Source organism: Halichoerus grypus, chromosome 14, assembly GCF_964656455.1.
Source record: "Halichoerus grypus chromosome 14, mHalGry1.hap1.1, whole genome shotgun sequence".
NCBI classification, from domain to species: domain Eukaryota; kingdom Metazoa; phylum Chordata; class Mammalia; order Carnivora; family Phocidae; genus Halichoerus; species Halichoerus grypus.
The window spans coordinates 86,395,788-86,413,585 of record NC_135725.1 but is presented as its reverse complement, the minus strand read 5'-3'; the positions used below and the strand labels follow the sequence as shown (position 1 = coordinate 86,413,585).

The window sequence follows — 17,798 nt, the reverse complement described above, 5'->3', positions numbered from 1 at the left end:
GGATGATGTGCCTCCCCGGTCAGCTGCCACCCCCGCCCCAGGGCTTCCAGACTCACGGAGATCTGCTGGGCACGGTCCCGCAGCACGGCCAGGGGACCGTCAGGCTGGAGCACCGTGAAGGCAGGGACGCCACGCTGGGGAGGAGAGGGAGGGAAGGAGGGAGACGGGCTGCTGAGGGTCCTCCGTCCCTGGGTCTGGGCAGCTCACTTCGCCTCTCCCCCCAGACCCCGCTTGTTCCAGACCCCGCTGATGCCCAAGACCTTATCCTGAGTCGGGTTACAGATGACCCTGTCCCAGCCCCGCTTGCCTGAGCCTTGAGGGCCAGGCCCAGGCCGTCCAGGTACCTCCTGTCCCCAGGGCTGCCTGGTACCTTGAAGATGCCCCCTTTCTGCCACGCGATCTCCTCCACTGTGTCCCCCAGAAGGCTGGTGTGGTCGATGCCAAGAGAGGAGACGCCACACACCACAGGCTTCCTGCAGGAGACAGAAGGGCCATGATGGCGCTGCCCTGGGCTCATGGCCAGCGTCCTTCTCCTGAAGCAGTGGTCCTCACCTGATGATGTTGGTGCAGTCGTAAGCGCCACCAATGCCCACTTCCACCACCGCCAGGTCCACCTGCAGAGGACCAGGGGGCACGTCAGGGGCCCCGCACACCCAGCCTGCTGACATTCCCCTCCCCATGGCCTCGGACACAGGACTCTGGGGAGTGGGCACGTACCTTCTCTTGGAGGAAGATGTGGAAGGCCATGAGTGTGAGGAAGCGGAAGTAGGCAGGCATGGAGACGCAGCTGCTGCTGTCCTGTGGACAAGAACATGTCAGAGCCCAAGGCCCTGTCACCTCCGCTCTGGGGAGATGGGGTTCTGGGACGTACTGCACCCTCTGGGTCTCTCCAGCGCCCCCTACTCTGCCCACCCACCAGTCCTCCTGCATGCTCACCTTGGTCTCCTCCAGCCGGTGGTAGAGGTGCCAGAAGTGCTTGGTGAAGAGCTCGGGGCTTATGGGCTGCCCGTTGATGCGGATCCGCTCCCGCACCTGCACCAGGTGGGGAGAGCTGCCGGGAGACCTGTGGTCATCGGGACTCCCTTCCCGAGCCCCTCACACCTGTCTTCAGAAACCCAGATCTGACCATGCCACTGCCCTGCTGACAGTCCTTCTGTGACCTCCCTCTGGCCTCCAGCGTCCCAGCTCCTCACCCAGCCTCCCAGCTCCTGGTGGGACTGACGCTGCTGGCCTCTGTGCTTCACCCCTCCTTTATCCCAGCAGTTCCCTGTGGCCCAGCCCCTCCGGCCGGCCCCCCTCACCTGGCTCACTCCACACGTCTCAACTGAGTTGTCCCGCCCCACTCGGTACCCCAACAGGCTGATCAGGAATGTGCTCTGGGCTCCAACAGGTCCCTGCGCTTTACCCATCACACACGCATCAGTCACTCTGCCAACATCTGCCCCCACACTGTGTCTTCCAGCCCTGGAGGGCAAGGCCCCAGCCCCGTCTGTGTACTCAAGATGCATCCCCAGGCCGACCCACAAGGCTACATGGGCCGAAGCCAAAGGCTGGATTTTTAACCCCCAAAAATATCTTTAAAAATATTTTTGTTAAGGTTTCATTATTTTTTAAAGTAATCTCCAGACCCAACGTGGGGCTCAAACTCATAACCCCAGAGATCAAGAGTCGCACGCTTCACCCACTGAGCCAGCCAGGTCGCCCCACCCCAGCAATTATTTTAGAAGAGAGATCGTCCGTCAGCTTATATTTGAATCCTCCAAGCCCCTCTTGTATTAGAAGTCCTTCCCTAGGAGCGCCTGGGTGGCTCAGTCATTAAGCGTCTGCCTTCCGCTCAGATCATGGTCCCAGGGTCCTGGGATCGAGCCCCGAATCGGGCTCCCTGCTCGGCGGGAAGCCTGCTTCTCCCTCTCCCACTCCCCTTGCTTGTGTTCCTTCTCTCGCTTTGTCTCTTTCTGTCAAATAAATAAATAAAATCTTTAAAAAAAGAAAAAAGAAGTCCTTCCCTACATTTCTTTCTTTTGAACAAAGAACTGTGGAGAGAAAATATGGCCCGAAATGAGCCTCAGTCAGCTGATTTCAGACAGTTACAGAAGTGACTTGGTGGAACTTGTAAAATAAAAAGGAAGCAAAAATCTTAAGTCCCTCCACCTCAAGGACCAAATCCTGAGCACTTCACCACCACCGTAATCCCACTGCTTTACTGGTGACCAGCTAAGGAGAGGTATGTGCAGCGCAGGGAAGAGGGCCCCACGTCTGGTCCATACCCCATCCTCTGGTGTGAGTTTGGGTGCCTGAGGGCGAGCACGAGGAGATGCTGCCTGGAGGGTGACGCGGCACCTGAGGCGACAGAGCGGAAGGGAGGCCTCGACACGCCGACATAATAAACTACCTCAGTGCTTAAGCCCTAACAAGCCAGATCTTCTGCTCCTCACTGCAAAGACATCCGAAGTGATAAATACTTCTCTGTGATTTTAAAGCTGTACGTGGGGGCACCTGGCTGGCTCAGTCGGTAGAGCGTGCAACACTTGATCGTGGGGTTGTAAGTTCAAGCCCCGCATTGGGTTTAGAGATTACTTAAAAATAAAATTATTTTATTTTATTTTATTTATTTATTTATTTGACAGAGAGATAGAGAGCACAAGTAGGCAGAGTGGCAGGCAGAAGGAGAGGGAGAAGTAGGCTCTCCGCTGAGCAGGGAGCCGGACGTGGGGCTTGATCCCAGGACCCCAGGATCATGACCTGAGCCGAAGGCAGCCGCTTAACCGACTGAGCCACCCAGGCTCCCCTAAAAATAAAATAATCTTAATAAAAGCTGTACATGGAATTTAATAAAAAGGTACCTGATGACTCTAGCTATGTACTTCATTTACACATTCAAGTTGCGGCCCCCCCTCCCGAATTTGTTTCATTACGAAAATTAAAGACTGCCACAAACTTCGGCCAATATGTTAAAAGCTAAGGGAGGGGCGCCTGGGTGGCTCAGGTGGTTAAGCAACTGCCTTCGGCTCAGGTCATGATCCTGGAGTGCTGGGATCGAGTCCCGCATCGGGCTCCCTGCTAGGCAGGGAGTCTGCTTCTCCCTCTGACCCTCCTCCCTCTCATGCTCTCTGTCTCATTCTCTCTCTCTCTCAAATAAATAAATAAATAAATCTTAAAAAAAATTAAAAAAATAAAATAAAAGCTAAGGGAATGGTTATTGAATCAATCAATATTGGGCAAAGAGACAGGCAGCTGAGCTCCTGCTAGTTGGTTCCACGGCACCCCCAGAGAGCTAAGAGATCCCACATTTCTCCACACCTCAGTACCTAAAGAATCCCGTCTTCAGGCCATAGCTGCGGAGAACACGTTCGGTGAAGGCACACGTGGAACCCTAGAAAGAAAAGGGTCTTGTTTGGGCGGGCCCCACCCTCCCACCCCATCAGGTGAATACCCTACCCCTGAGTCCTATCCCTCACCTTCCCCTTGGTCCCAGTGACGTGAATGATGTTCAGCTGGTCCAAGTCTTCCACCTGAGACATATAGACAAATGCTTCAGCCACAGACTCATGGGTGGGGGTGGGGGTGGGGGTGGGGGTGGGGGTGGTCCCAGGGCCCGCACACCTTACCTGCAGCCCACTCCGGGCCAAGTACAGCTTCATCGCTTCCAGCTGTGTCTGAGGGTCACCCCGCTGGCGCTTTACCTGCTCCAGGTAGCCAGCATTGGTCTGCAGGGTGTTCAGTGTGCGCACAGCATCCTGGCAACCACAGTCCCCAGGTAGCAGGTTAAGACTCACCAACAGTCCACAGAAACAGAGGGACCCCAGGCACCAGTTGCCAAGCCAGGGCACCAAGCCTACCAATGCCAGCCCCGTTGCCCCAGCCTTGAGGCTAGGCACTGGTGGGAGAGGAGTGGCATCTTTCCAGCTCCGGCAGAGACGGGAGCCTGGGGCAGTTTGGCCCCACCCACAAGTGTCAGGCAAAGCAGGTTAAGTGACTAACGGGAGAAGCCTTGCTTCCTGTTCCCAGTTTGGGCTTCCCAATCTTCACCCCCCACACCCGGGCCTTTGCCCTCATTCCCTCCAATGATGTCCACAGCTATACTGGGCCCTAAATTGGGAGGGGGGAGTGAGGGGGTGCAGGAGCAGAACCACAGAAGGCTGGGGTCTTAGAACAGGAGGAATTCGAACCAGGGATCCCTGGAGGCTTCCATGCCCAACCCTGAGAATGGGGTTCCACATTCTGACCCAAAGAAGAGCTGCCTGAAGCATCCAGATGGGGAAGAGGAGGCTCCAAGGAAGAAGGGTATACCCGGGGTCACCCAGCCAGGAAGGCGGGTAGCTGCAGCCTCAGGAGAGTCCACTGGGGCTGACAGTGGAGATGCTATTTATTTCCCCTTAGGGGCCTCAACAGCTGGTCGGCAGCCCCACACCCATTAAACTGTGTCATCTGCCTGGCAGGCAACAGGTGTGGTCTATGGAAACCGGCCCTTACAACAGAGCCAGGTGGAAATTTTGTTTTCCAGAATCTTACCCCCACCAACACCCCTGATTCCTGCCTGCCTCCAATTCCTGGCACTTGGATCTCTAACTCCTGAATCCTGGAGACTCCAACCCCATATATCAACTCTTGGATCTCTCAAGTCTCAACTCCTGAAACTCTTTCCCCTCCCACCCCCCACGCCCCAACCGCTAGCTGGGACTCTGGACCTCCTATCACTGGGCGCCCCTTCCCACTAAGGCGGGACACTTGAGCCTCAGCATTCCCAGAACCGGCGGCCCAGACCCAACTTCCTGGTCCCTGTCCCCGCCCCCGAGTCCCCCACTGCCAGGTTCCCAGTCCACCCCAGCCTCAGGCTGCGGAGTCCGGACGCTGTGCGGCTCAGGCCCGGCCCACGTGTCGTCGCAGTACCGCCCGTCTGCCCGCCGGATACCTGATACTCCATGCCGGGCTCCTGCGGCGCGGGCCACGCGCTCAACCCTCGCCGCGCCGTGACCCCGGTCGTTGCACCGCGCGGAGAAACTGCTGCCAGGAAGAGAGCGGCACGCAGGTGGCAGCGTGCCTGCGACATAGTCCTAGCGCCTGTTACCACTCGCCAGGCCCGGGCCGGAGACGCCCCGCCTCGCCCCGCCCCGCCCCGCCTCGCCCCTGCCGTCCGCCAGTCAGCATCGCCCAGGGAGTCTTCCGGAACCAATAGGAATCCGCGGGGTGCCATATTTGTGAGGGGCAGGCCCGGGGGCGGGGTGGAGGGCTCCGTCCCTGTTTGTGAGGGGCACGCTGTCCGCGGCGTTCTGTGCACGCGCTCAGCTTCGCCAGGGCCTGGCCACACCCCCAAAATAGTCCCAGTCTGCAACCCTCGTTCTGGTGATCCGCCAGAACTAACTCTGAGCCGGGAGAGAAGACGCAGCTAGCGTACGCTTGTATGGAGGTCATTGAATTCAAGCCCCGAAATGTCGAGGCTTAACGCAGAGACCGCAGGCTGCGGGTCTTGGGCCTCTGCACTTCTGAATCTGACAACCCGATTGTGAGGCAATAGACCAAAACCCAAGCACCTTCGCTACTGGGGTCACTACCGTCCCTGGGCAGCCTGGGAAGGCGTCCTGGAAGAAGCGACATCCTGGCAGAGGCCTGGGGATGAGGCGGAGTCAGCGAGGTGGCGGAGCGGGTGGGAGGTTGGGAGAGGTTTCCAGGCAAAGGGAGAGAACGCGTTTGAAAAGCAAAGGACTGAAGAGAGGGAGGGGTGAATAGGGTGGGGGGAGAGAGAGAGAAGGAGGAGAGAAAGAGAACTAACTAGCCCGAGGGAATTGCACTTCCACCGGGTGGGGCCCGGTTGCCGCAGAATGCCAGATCCAGCGGGACCTTGTAGCCTAAGAAATTTGGATTAAATTTGGACAACAATAAAATGGCCTTAAAGAAAAATGACAAGGGGCGCCTGGGTGGCTCAGTCGGTTAAGCGTCTGTCTTCCGCTCAGGTCATGATCTGTGGGTCCTGGGACCTATCACCCTCTTCCCTCAGGCTCCCTGCTCAGCAGAGAGCCTGCTTCTCCCCGCCCCACCCCCTGCCGCTCCCCCTGCTTGTGCTCGCTCTCTTTCTCTCTCTCAAATAAATAAAATCTTAAAAAAAAAAAGATGACAAGATCAGGTTTGCACTTTGGAAGACTTATTGTGTGGAGAATGAATTGGAGAGCCATGTGGGGAGGAGACAGTAATCTATCCTAGCTATGGGTGAGGAGGACTCATCCAGGACTTTTTCCTGTCTTTGACCTTCTTGGCCCCAACTGCTAGCATGGAAAAAGTAGCATGGAGATTCCATTTTTTTTTTATATGACAAGATATACCTGTAATTTATTTTTCAGGTCCCTCTGCGGGATTAAAAAGACTCTTTTGCGTGGCATTGCCATGCTCCCTGCTCTTGGTCCTCTTTTCCTGGTATTCATTCTTCAAGCATTTTCTCATCTCCCTGATCGAGATCATTGCAATGACCAAACAATTTCAGAATGCTGTGATTTTTATGACATTCCTTAAGCAAGCTAATCAAGATGTTGCATTCTTCAGTGTGCAAGTGTAGAAATAAGAGAATGCATCTTTAGGAGAAGGTGAAGGAGCACAACAGAGCAATCTGACTATCAGCCACACCAGGAAGGCTGAAGCGACAGTCACCAGTGAAGAATCCCCATCCATCCAAAGGCTGGCAGCCTGGGCACCGGGGCAGACAGCTCCTGGCAGCAAAGGCTCCCATGCCCTCCACAGCTGACCTGACTTGGAGATTCCCTTTTTATATCTCAGGTGTCAGAAAGATGTGTCGGTTTTGGGGGGTGGGGGCAGGGGGTTCCTACAGACAACCCTCTAGGGAAGTCCCCACAGACAAAAGACAATCCTTCAAACAACTGATGGGATTCCAGCACCTCCCTGCCTCTTTCCTGCCAGCATTGGGGGTAAATATTTATCAGATTGTTTGATTTTGAAATAAACATATGACATGTTGGAAAGATTCCATCATTGGCTGGACTTCTGCTCTTCACATCACTGCTGGGCACCCTGACCCTGGCTCCATGGGAAATAGAAAGCTGCTTCTTTCTTGGCTTTCTTCTCCTTCTCCTCCTCCTCTTCTTCTTCCTCTTCTTCTTCTTCATCATTGAAATGTTCTCTATGCTTATGCATACACTGCATTAATAACTGCATACAAATGATCTTTTAAAGGAGCTTTAAATGTTTTTCTTTGTGGGATCCTGGCAGGCTCAGTCCATACAGCATGCAAGTCTTGATATCGGGGTTATAAGTTAAAGCCCCATGTTGGGTGTAGAGATTACTTAAAAATAAAAATCTTTAAAAATAAAGAACAAATGGTTTTCTTTTGCTCACCCTCACCCCTTACCTTCCACCTTTGGTGACATCCAAGTATGCATCCCACAGTTTTCTAAGCACATGAGATGACAGACACATCTAGACATCTATAGGACTTTGTCGATGCACATAACAATATTTTCTGCCTTTTTCTTTTTTTAAAGATTTTATTTATTTATTTGACAGAGAGACACAGCGAGAGAGGGAACACAAGCAGGGGGAGTGGGAGAGGGAGAAGCAGGCTTCCCGTGGAGCAGGGAGCCCGATGCAGGGCTCGATCCCAGGACCCTGGGATCATGACCTGAGCCAAAGGCAGACGCCCAACCGACTGAGCCACCCAGGCGCCCCTATTTTCTGCCTCTTAACACTCTTAGTCAACAATAAGCTTACAGGGATCCCTCGAAGATACTAACTTAGCAAATAGTTAAGGAGCGCTTCTCTGAGCCAGGCCCTGTTCTAAACACTTTCTATATAGTTGGTCATTTATCTGTCATGACCCTATAAGACAGGTACTAGTATTTTTTTTTTAAGATTTTTTATTTATTTGACAGAGACACAGCGAGAGAGAAAGAACACAAGCAGGGGGAGGGGGAGAGGGAGAGGGAGAAGCAGGCTTCCCACGGAGCAGGGAGCCTGACATGGGGCTTGATCCCAGGACCCAGGGATCATGACCTGAGCCAAAGGCAGACGCCCAATGACTGAGCCACCCAGGCGCCTCGACAGGTACTAGTATTAACATCCTGCTCTGGGTCATTCCTCCAAGAATGAGATGGCAGGGAAAATGAGATCCCAGGAGGGAGACTCCCTCCTCCCAGGTCAGCTTGTCTACATTCCTGAATCTTAACTAATCTCTTTCTCTTTGCCCTGAGCAAAGAACTTTGTGTCAATTTTCCCCTCAGGCCTTCTCTAGATCCCCGTGAATTTGCAATCTTGAAAATCATCGAGCTACTGACTTCAGCTCCAGTTGGAAACAGAAATAGATGCACAAGCATGAAAGCAAGCAGCAGCCCAGAAAATTCCAGGGGTCTACCTGGTTCATCCCAGTTGTGCAGGAAATTATAAGTGGTGACTGGGGCCTTGGCAAAGCCACCCAGGGGCCTTGGGCAGGTCATGTCACCTTTCCCCTGGACCTCTACTCCATGGTCTCCAAGGAAATGTTCATCATAGCCACCGACACTGGGAAATTTGTCAGAGTCATTTAAGGGGGCGGGGGTAGAATAGAGTTATCTTCTTTTCCTTATTAAAACTTTTCCTATTTTTATTTTGTTTTTAAATTCTAATATTTTGGGGGGGAAGTGGGGGGGCGCCTGGGTGGCTCAGTCGGTTAAATGTCTGACTCTTGATTTCAGCTCAAGTCATGATCTTAGTGTTGTGAGATCAAGCCCCTCGGCAGGCTCCACGCTGGGCATGGAGCCTGCTAAAGATTCTCTCTCTCTCTCTCTCTCTCCCTCTGCCCCTCCCCCCACCCCATGCACTCTCTAAAAAAGATTTTAAAAAATCAAAATAAAATAAATCCTAATATTTTTTGAATGGATAATACATCATATCATTCAAATATAAGTACAAAAAAAAAGGTACAACAAAAAGCTTCCCTCCCATGCCAGTTCCCAGCATCCTAATTCCCCTCTCCAAAAGCTATCAGTTAAAAAAAAACAAAAACAAAAACAATCAGTTATGTTTCCGATGATTGCTCCAGAGATATGTTATGCATTTGCAAGTAAATATAAATATATAGAGATTTCCCTTTTATACTTGCAGATAGTAGACTATATACACAAATCTGCACTGTACTTTTTCCATGTACCTTTATATCCTGGACCTTATTTTGGACTGTGTTGGTACATAAGAGCTGCCTCATTGGCTAATTTATTTTTTTGAAGCTGAGCAGTACTCCCTGGTGTGGAAGTATTACTGTGGATTCAGCCAGTCTCCTACTGATGGACATTTAGGTTTCTAATATTTTGTCATCACAAGCAATGTTGCAATGGGTAATATTTTACCCTCATCATTTCTTCCATGTGTGAGGACATCTGATGGATGAATTCCAGGAAGTGCAATTGCTGGGTCAAAGGTGATTGGCATTCAACACCTTCATACATATTGCCGCATACACATACACATTGTCTTCCAAAAGGATAGGTAGGATTAGTTTCCACCCCCATGCCCAAGCATGCACAAGCCAGCCATTTCCTCACCAACACAGACCTTAGCCAACTTTGATCTTTGCCAGTTGCATGGGTGGAAAAATGGATTCTCAAGGTAGTTATCATTTGCATTTATTTTATTTGGAGGATGCTGAGCACTTTTTCTTATGTTTAAAAATCATTTGTATGTGTAATCTGCTAACCTCTTTTGTATCATTGCTTTTTCTTTTGAAAGCCACAGATGTTCATGAAGGAAACAGAGAATGTGTAAAGGAGAAAATCAAAAGCACCTTCATCACACACCTGGAGGACAAATGTTGGCTTTTTGGTGCCAGCATGAAAGTGTTCTTGCTCTCCAGAAAGAACAATACAAAGAAAGCCATTGTCTGGAGAGAGAGAAAAAAAAAAAAAAGAAAACAAGGGTGCAAGAAAATTGGCAAGTGGGTCAGTGTCCACCCTCTAGAGGCAGATCTGCAGGTATGTGTGGAGTAAGAGCCGGGGATTCTACTTTACCCCCACCCTCCCAAAGGGAAAGGATGTCATCCATCCATCCATTCATTCATCTATTCACTCATTCACCTCTGTGCCAGACCCTGGGCTTGGTGCTGGAGACACTGGGTTCTGGGGACAGATGACAAAGTCCTGCTTGCAGAGCTCCCTGTCCAAGGTGGGAAGACAGTAAAGAAGGAAACTCAGAAGGAAGATACATATTTGCAAACCCTGATTTGCAAACCGTGATCAGAGCCATCTTCACTGCTATAGAGACAGGAGGCTGAGTCCCAGAGAGGGACAGAGACAGCTTGGGGTCACACAGCAAGTCAGCAAAGGCCCCAGGTGGGCCCCAGGGTGGACCTTCTAAACTCAGATCTGCCTGAGTCACTGTCCCCTCTCTTGGCCCATCATGCCCTCCAGATTAATAAAGCCCATAAGCTCACCGTTGCCTGGCTTCTACCCACCCCCCACCTCATCCACCCCACAGGGCACCATCCTTGCAGCTGGCAAGGACTGTAGGAATTGGCCTTGGTGTCTTCCACCTCCAAGCTTTTGTTCACATTTACCTTTGCCTGAAATACATTTCCCCTATGCTTTTCTCCTTTGCTTTTTCAGGCAGGTTGCTTTCAGCTAACATTTATTAAGCACTTATCCCTGTACTTGACATTGCAATCTCTTTTCAAGTTCTTGAAAATTGTGTGAATTAGAAGTTGGCCCCATTTTATAGAGTTACCATATGATCCAACAATTGCACTACTGGGTATTTACCCCAAAGATACAAAAGTAGGGACCCGAAAGGGTACGTGCACCCCGATGTTTATAGCAGCAATGTCCACAATAGCCAAACTGTGGAAAGAGCCAAGATGTCCATCAACAGATGAATGGATAAAGAAGATGTGGTATATATATACAATGGAATATTATGCAGCCATCAAAAGGAATGAGATCTTGCCATTTGCAACGACATGGATGGAACTGGAGGGTATTATGCTGAGCGAAATAAGTCAAACAGAGAAAGACATGTATCATATGACCTCACTGATATGAGGAATTCTTAATCTCAGGAAACAAACTGAGGGTTGCGGGAGTGGGGGTTGGGGTGGGAGGGATGGGGTGACTGGGTGATGGACACTGGGGAGGGTATGTGCTCTGGTAAGCGCTGTGAATTGTGCAAGACTGTTGAATCTCAGATCTGTACCTCTGAAACAAATAGTGCAATATATGTTAAGAAAGAAAAAAAGAAGAAAAAGAATGTAGCAGGAGGGGAGGAAGGAAGGGGGGGAAATCGGAGGGGGAGAAGAACCATGAGAGACGATGGACTCTGAAAAACAAACTGAGGGTTCTAGAGGGGAGGGGGGTGGGAGGATGGGTTAGCCTGGTGATGGGTATTGAGAAGGGCACGTTCTGCATGGAGCACTGGGTGTTATGCACAAACAATTAATCATGGAACACTATATCTAAAACTAATGATGTAATGTATGGGGATTAACATAACAATAAAAAAATTAAAAAAAAAAAAGAAGTTGGCCCCATTTTATAGGTGGAGAAATGGAGGTTCACCTGTTGTCAATGTGCTATGTGACCCTGAGCAGTTTGCTTGCCTTCTCTGATCTTGTCTGACCCTTGGTCTCCTCCTTAGTAGCGTGAGAGCTGAAATGAGCTCTGCCCCAGCCCATCATTTCTGGGGATATATATGGGTGGGTATTTCACTGAGGACAAGAGTCTCCAAAGGCCACTGTACTCCAGAGAGCCTGGACTAGAGGGGTCCAGATGTCCCTTTCCCCCTTGTGGAGACCAAGGGAGGTTCAAGCTCATTGGCAGGTTTGTGCAGAAGCCTGACAGCCACCCCAGGGTTCTGACCCTCTGATAAACATAAGGACTCCTCCACCACTGAATATCTATTTACATCCAATGGCCTATAAGAAAACACTTTTCTGTAACTGGGGGAAGAAAACTTGCCTTAGACGTAATTCCATATCCTCAGTGGTGCGGCTATAGCAAATCCCTACCCTGAGTCCGGCTACTAAGGTGTCCATGGCTTTAGTTTATTGGGAGGGCAACTGGGGCCTTAAAAACGGGCCTCCCTCTGATTCTGCAATTCCACTTCTAAAACTGACCTTGAGGAAACAGTTGGAACTGTGTTCAGAGCCCCACGGGCTATGTTGATCACCCTCCATCTTAGATGGCAGGTTTACAATCCAAGGCTCATGATGCCCTCCTTCCCGAAACCCTTTGTTCTCTGGGCTTCCCTGACACCTCCCTCCCTGGTTCTACTTCTTCTTTCTTCTTGCTTGGCTGCACCGTCCCCCCTGTCCCCCCAGCATCCTCATATTGGAGGGCCCAGGGCTCATGCTTCTCTTTCTCCAAGGTCCCAGGTCTGGGATGATGTCTGACTTTCAAATGCCCTTCTTCCCTGAGCTGCGGACACGAGCGGCGTCCTAACATCTCCCCCAGGCTTGACCACAGCAGGCATCTTAAACCGTCACACCCATAGCAGGTGTTCCCTTGTGTTCCTCCCTGAAACCAGCCAGGCCTCCGCAGCTTGGGACACAGCTTCACCATCTGCCCAGCTCCTCTCACCTTGGGTTGCCCTCTCCTTCGCCCTCCAAACCCACCAATGCACAGCCTCTCCAGCAGCCACAGACTTCCCTCCACGTCACCACTGCTGATCTGCCCTGTAGTCTTGCTGCTGCTCCTCTTGACCCCCAAAAGCATTCTCTTGTCATTTTTTAAAGAAGATCAGATCTTGTCTCTCTTCTGCTGAAACCCCTCCGGTGAATTCCCATAGCACTCCGGGTGACATCCAAACTTTTGAACTTACCATCTCTTACCATCACCCCCGGCCCTGCTGGCCTTCTGTGATCCTCAGATACGCCGGCTCACAACCCATCATCTCTGCAAAGGTCCACGCCCAGTGAGCCCTTAGCATTAAAGGTACTCATGTCATCCTCACAACAGCTTTTCCAGCACTGTGATTATCCTCATTATACACATGGGAAACTGAGGCACAGAGGGGTTACTCAGCCAGCTGAAGATCACACAGAGCGAATGCATGACAGAGCCTCAGGGCCTTTGCACTGGTGGTTCCCTCTGCCTGAAACATTCTTCCCCCAAAAGTTCCCATGACTGACTCCCCATCATCCCAGGTCTCTGCTCAAATGTCATCCTCTTGCCACACTGTGCTCACCATCTGCCCTTTTGTTCAGCAGTTGGGGACACCGAGGCCCAGCAAGGGGCCACAGCTGACCTGGAACCAGGCATGGTTCCATGGATGTTCTTGGGGTGTTCCTGGGGTTCCCCACTCAATGGCCAAGAGGGGCCCTCAGAGGGCACCAGGCGTGTGGCACGAGGCCTTGCAATGGGCCAGGCCCCAGAGAGGCTGGTTTCAGTCCAGCCTCCTCCCCAGGGGTCTGAGTGCTCTTTGAGCTGGCTGACGCCTTCTCTGCTCAAACCTACGGACAGCTATCTCACTGACCTTCAGAGGGGGAGAAAGTGCCTGGAATTTTTTTCTTTTTTCAATTGGTTATCTCACTCTGCAACCACAATTATCTTCAGCACCTCCTCCCTGGGGTGTGAGATTTATGAGTCTCCTCCTCGGCAGGTGCTGTGCTGAGCACCTTTGACCAGGAAGGAACTGAGGGCCAGAGGTGCAGAATCCTGCGTGAAGTTCACCAGCTGACAAGTGGCAGAGCAAGGATTCGGCTCAGTCCCAGCTCCATTTGATTCCACCCCGCTACTGATTTATTTATTTTTTGATTTTATTTTTTCTCTACACCCAGTGTGGGGCTCGAACTTACAACCCCAAGATCAAGAGTAGCGTGTTTCACCGACTGAGCCAGCCGGGCGCCCCCAGCCGCTTCTGATTTAGAACCTCTGATCAAGCTTGGGAATTCCTGGCTTTTTTTTTTTAATTTTATTGGTGACTTGGATTTTCTTAAATAATAGTTAACACGAATTCTTTCTAAACATCAGCACTGTGCAGAGATCTTTATGCACTGCTTCTGTTCCTGGACCCATTTCTCAGGGGAGGCAGAGGAAGGCCTACTAGGGAAAATAGCTCAGTCACTCACAGGTGTCTGTCATGCTGGGCCCCAGACTCCACCCCCAGGTCACCCCTGGACCCTCCCCCCCATGTCCTGCCAGGTGACCTGGTCATTTGATCAATGGGGAGCTGGCTCTTACTTCAGAGGGAGGCCCTACTGCCTCCAGGAGCCATGTGAAATGCCGATACCCCACAGCCCTTGGGGTGTCCTCAGTTCTCTCTTCCCTGGTGAGGGGACCCACACCGTGTGACCCTGGGCAAGTCACCTCACCTCCCTAGTGTCCTGGCCTCTCAGGTAAAGGAGCCTGGATGACCTCAAACCCTGGCATCTGAGGCCACCCCTCCTCTGCTGCTGGGCAGAAGGTTCTGTGGGCCAGGACGGTCTGGGTAAGGGCAGCCTGGCCTGGTCTGGCCTGGCATGCAGCTCCAGGGGACACTGGCTGACGGCAGCCTTACAGTGCTGGACTGGGCTTCAGACTACAGCCCCGAGAGGGAGGGAGGCACTGACTCGCTGTGTGCCCATTCAGCAGAGCAGAAAACTGAGGCTTGATGAGGCCAAGAGACTGGTCTAGTGCCTGTCGGGTCCTGAACCTTGATCTCCTCGCTTGGACTCCTGCAGCCTGGCCGGTTCTACCCCAGCTCCTGCCAGTGTTCGCAGGAGCCAGAGTGGGCGGCCTGGGCCAGTCTCCTCACCTCTCTGAGCCCCATTTCCTCATCTGTAAAGCAGGGGTCGCTGTCGTGCCCACCTCAGAGGGGTGGGGTGAGGCAGAATGAGAGGGTGCTGGGCCTGGAGCCCAGAGCAAGCTCCAGATGGGGGTTTGAAATCTTTAACAGGGTGGTTCAGTCGTTAAGCGTCTGCCTTCGGCTCGGGTCATGATCCCAGGGTCCTGGGATCGAGCCCCGCATCGGGCTCCCTGCTTGGGGTGGGGGGAAACCTGCTTCTCCCTCTCCCTCTCTCCCCCAGCTTGTGTTCCCTCTCTCGCTGTGTCTCTCTCTGTCAAATAAATAAATAAAATCTTAAAAAAAAAAAAAAAAGAAATCTTTAACAGGCTAGGTCCCTAACTGCTCACAACCACACCTTCCGGATCTATAAAACGAAGACAGCATGGGCACCAGACGGGGCCAGCAGGTAGGACGCATGGGACCAGGGTTGCCGTTATTACTACTATTATTATTAGTTAAATGGAACTAACAAGCCTTCCTGACAGCAGAGTTAAATCCGGTGAGATCCAGTCTAGAAGCCACGTCCACAGTGCCTGGAGCACAGGAAGCCCCAGGAGGGGGCCTCAGCACCTCCCAGGCCTGCTGTCAGTTCTGCCCTGGAGACCCCCTCCGCAAGAGCTCCCTGACCACCACAGTAGGCAGGGGCTTCCCTGGAGCCTCCAGCTGGGTCTGAAGGTGGAACTGAGGCCCGCAGCAGGGCCCGTGATCACCCCAAGCCAGTAGAACAAGGTTTAGTGAGGACAAGGTTTGCACCTGGGGCCCTGCCAAGTGTGGGGTTATCATTGCTGATGGCCCTGGGCCCCGAGGGGTATTTACACACATTACACACAGGAAAGAAATGGAAGCTTGGAGAGGCAGGCCCGAGGTAACAAAGCTCTCCTACCTGGAAGGAGGCAGTTTTAGCTGACAAAGGACTCGCAGATGGGCCTGGTCGCTCCATGGCTGCTCTCCACCACACCTTCTCAGCCGCCGGCCAGAGGGTGACCAGGGACCTGGCACCTTTCATCCCCGGGCTTCCCGCACCCCAGCGGGGCTGAGCACAAAGTGATTCATGGGTGAGGGCACCTCCGTCAAGCCTGCTCCCCCTGGGGTTCAGCTGGGCCAGAGAGAGGAGGGGGGATATTGGGGATCCCCTCTCCCTGCCCCTCGGCCCAGGCCTCCCCTGTGTGCGGGGAGGACAGTCTTACCTGATAGGTGTCTGCTCTCATCCTGGGATCGGCCCAGGGAGGGACCTCTCTGGGGAATCTCCCGAGTTAAATAATAGCCCGGGGAAGGTTAAATAGGTGAGTGGGCAGGCAGGGGTGCACAGAGAAGGGAGCACTTGGAAAACTTCCAGACCCTGGGGCTGGCCTTATCTGGCCTCTCTTATCACAGCCCACCTCCCCTTACGGTTAGGGCCGTTTCTGCGCCGGCCCTGCGTGCAGTCCCCACCCCCAAGGGGACACCCAGGCACCCCTGACCTGAGGAGTCAGAGCCTGCTGTGGGGGAGAAGCTGTGTTTCACCAAATCGTGTGCTCAAAAAGGAGCCAGGACACAGACCGAGTTCCCGGCCTGCCAGGTGACACGGAGAGCCGGCCCAAAGGAGCTGGAGGAGGCCTTTCCCCCTGACAAGACACGGCCTCTTCAACCACTGCTTGTGTGGGCCGACTCAGTGTGGTAGTGGGGACTCGCAGATGCCAGACCCTCCTCTAGGTGCCGCAGGGGAATGCCCCACGCGGCCCTGTCCCCTGGGAGCTTTTATGCCCAGCCAGCCCCCTCCACCGACGGCGCAACCCCTCCAGCACACCAGGGTCTGAGGCCTGCTAGTCCAGCCCCCTCTCGGGGGAGTTCTGTGTTGGGGGAGCTCGGAGCCAGCAGCTCCAGGGCTTAGGGCCTGCTTTGTTGGTTTAAAATACGGTTTGAGGGCACCTGGGTGGCTCAGTCGTTAAGCGTCTGCCTTCGGCTCAGGTCATGATCTCAGGGTCCTAGGATCGAGCCCCGCATCAGGCTCCCTGCTCAGCGGGGAGCCTGCTTCTCCCTCTCCCACTCCCCCCTGCTTGTGTTCCCTCTCTCGCTGTGTCTCTGTCAAATAAATAAATAAAATCTTAAAAAAATAAAATAAATAAAATAAAATACGGTTTGACTGCATGAGTGAAAATATGAATTCAGGAAATAGGAGAAAACACAGAGAAACACGAAGGACAAAACCATCCAGAATAACCACGGGTAATGTGTTCGTGTGAGTCCTCGTTTTCGGTATAAGATGAGTTCAAGCAATAGATATTTTATTACCTGCTCTTTCCACCGGTTGTTTCTGGAACATCTTTCTGTCCCCGTGCGCATGCGTCCACATCCTTTTTCACAGCTGCCTCGCATTCCATGGTGAGCCTGTGCTCTGCGAGTGCTGCCCGAATCCCAACCAGCAGCCTCATGTTTAGCGGCGCCCACCCCGACCTGTGAGTCCCGGGTCTGGACGTGTGCTGAAGGTGAGGAGCTGCTTGAACTTACTGAAGCCGACGGAGGTTTTCCCAGCTTTTCCACACACACGGAGCTGCCCTGAAGGTCATGGACCCACTGGGAGGAGGTAGCAGAGAACGGGTTAGGGGAGGAGCCCTTGCTTGGCCACTGAACACTTGGCCACATGGCCCTTCTGTCTATAGGACGAGAATCAACATGTGCCGTGTGTCTTTCCTGGGTCATTCCACGACATCATGGCTCTTGTCTGAGACTACCCAAGACTAGTTGGATCCCTACTCCTCCTTTATAGTAGATGCTGCTGCTTCCCGTCTTGGATTCCCTTCGATCTCCAGTAATCCTACTGCTCTCGGCAGGCCTTCATCCGAAGCACCCACCACTGACCCCAACGTGGCTCCGCCTGATGGTCAGCCCTCACTCCACTGTTTGGACCCATCAGTGGCGCTTGTCCAAGCCACCACTCCCTCCTGCCCAGAACACCCTCTCCCTCTGCTCCCTTCGTACCTCATCGGTGCTGCTCTTGATTCCCCGAGGACGTCTGAACACTGGAGGGCCCAGGAGACCACGATCTCCATTCTCCCCTCTTGCCACGTGATCTCCTCCTGCCCTGGACCTTTCCA

General features: G+C 52.8%; 1 protein-coding gene across 2 annotated transcripts in view; it reads right to left on the bottom strand.

Annotated features, from left to right (window-relative positions):
• FPGS (folylpolyglutamate synthase) overlaps window positions 1–15,955 on the bottom strand; it is a 29,693-nt gene extending 13,738 nt beyond the window's left edge. The window contains exons 1-10 of one of the 2 annotated variants that reach the window (XM_078061812.1): window positions 15,912–15,955; window positions 15,608–15,757; window positions 3,609–3,737; window positions 3,459–3,512; window positions 3,309–3,373; window positions 937–1,051; window positions 718–798; window positions 553–614; window positions 371–473; window positions 57–134 (exon numbers count right to left, since the gene is read on the bottom strand). In XM_078061812.1, coding sequence (XP_077917938.1) covers window positions 57–134; window positions 371–473; window positions 553–614; window positions 718–798; window positions 937–1,051; window positions 3,309–3,373; window positions 3,459–3,512; window positions 3,609–3,737; window positions 15,608–15,757; window positions 15,912–15,932 — 858 coding nt within the window. In that variant the 5' untranslated portion in view covers window positions 15,933–15,955. Of the gene's footprint in view, window positions 1–56; window positions 135–370; window positions 474–552; window positions 615–717; window positions 799–936; window positions 1,052–3,308; window positions 3,374–3,458; window positions 3,513–3,608; window positions 3,738–4,912; window positions 5,101–15,607; window positions 15,758–15,911 lie in introns of those variants that run through there. The other variant, XM_036112796.2, reaches the window with a different exon arrangement.
• Window positions 15,956–17,798: the final 1,843 nt, after the last annotated feature.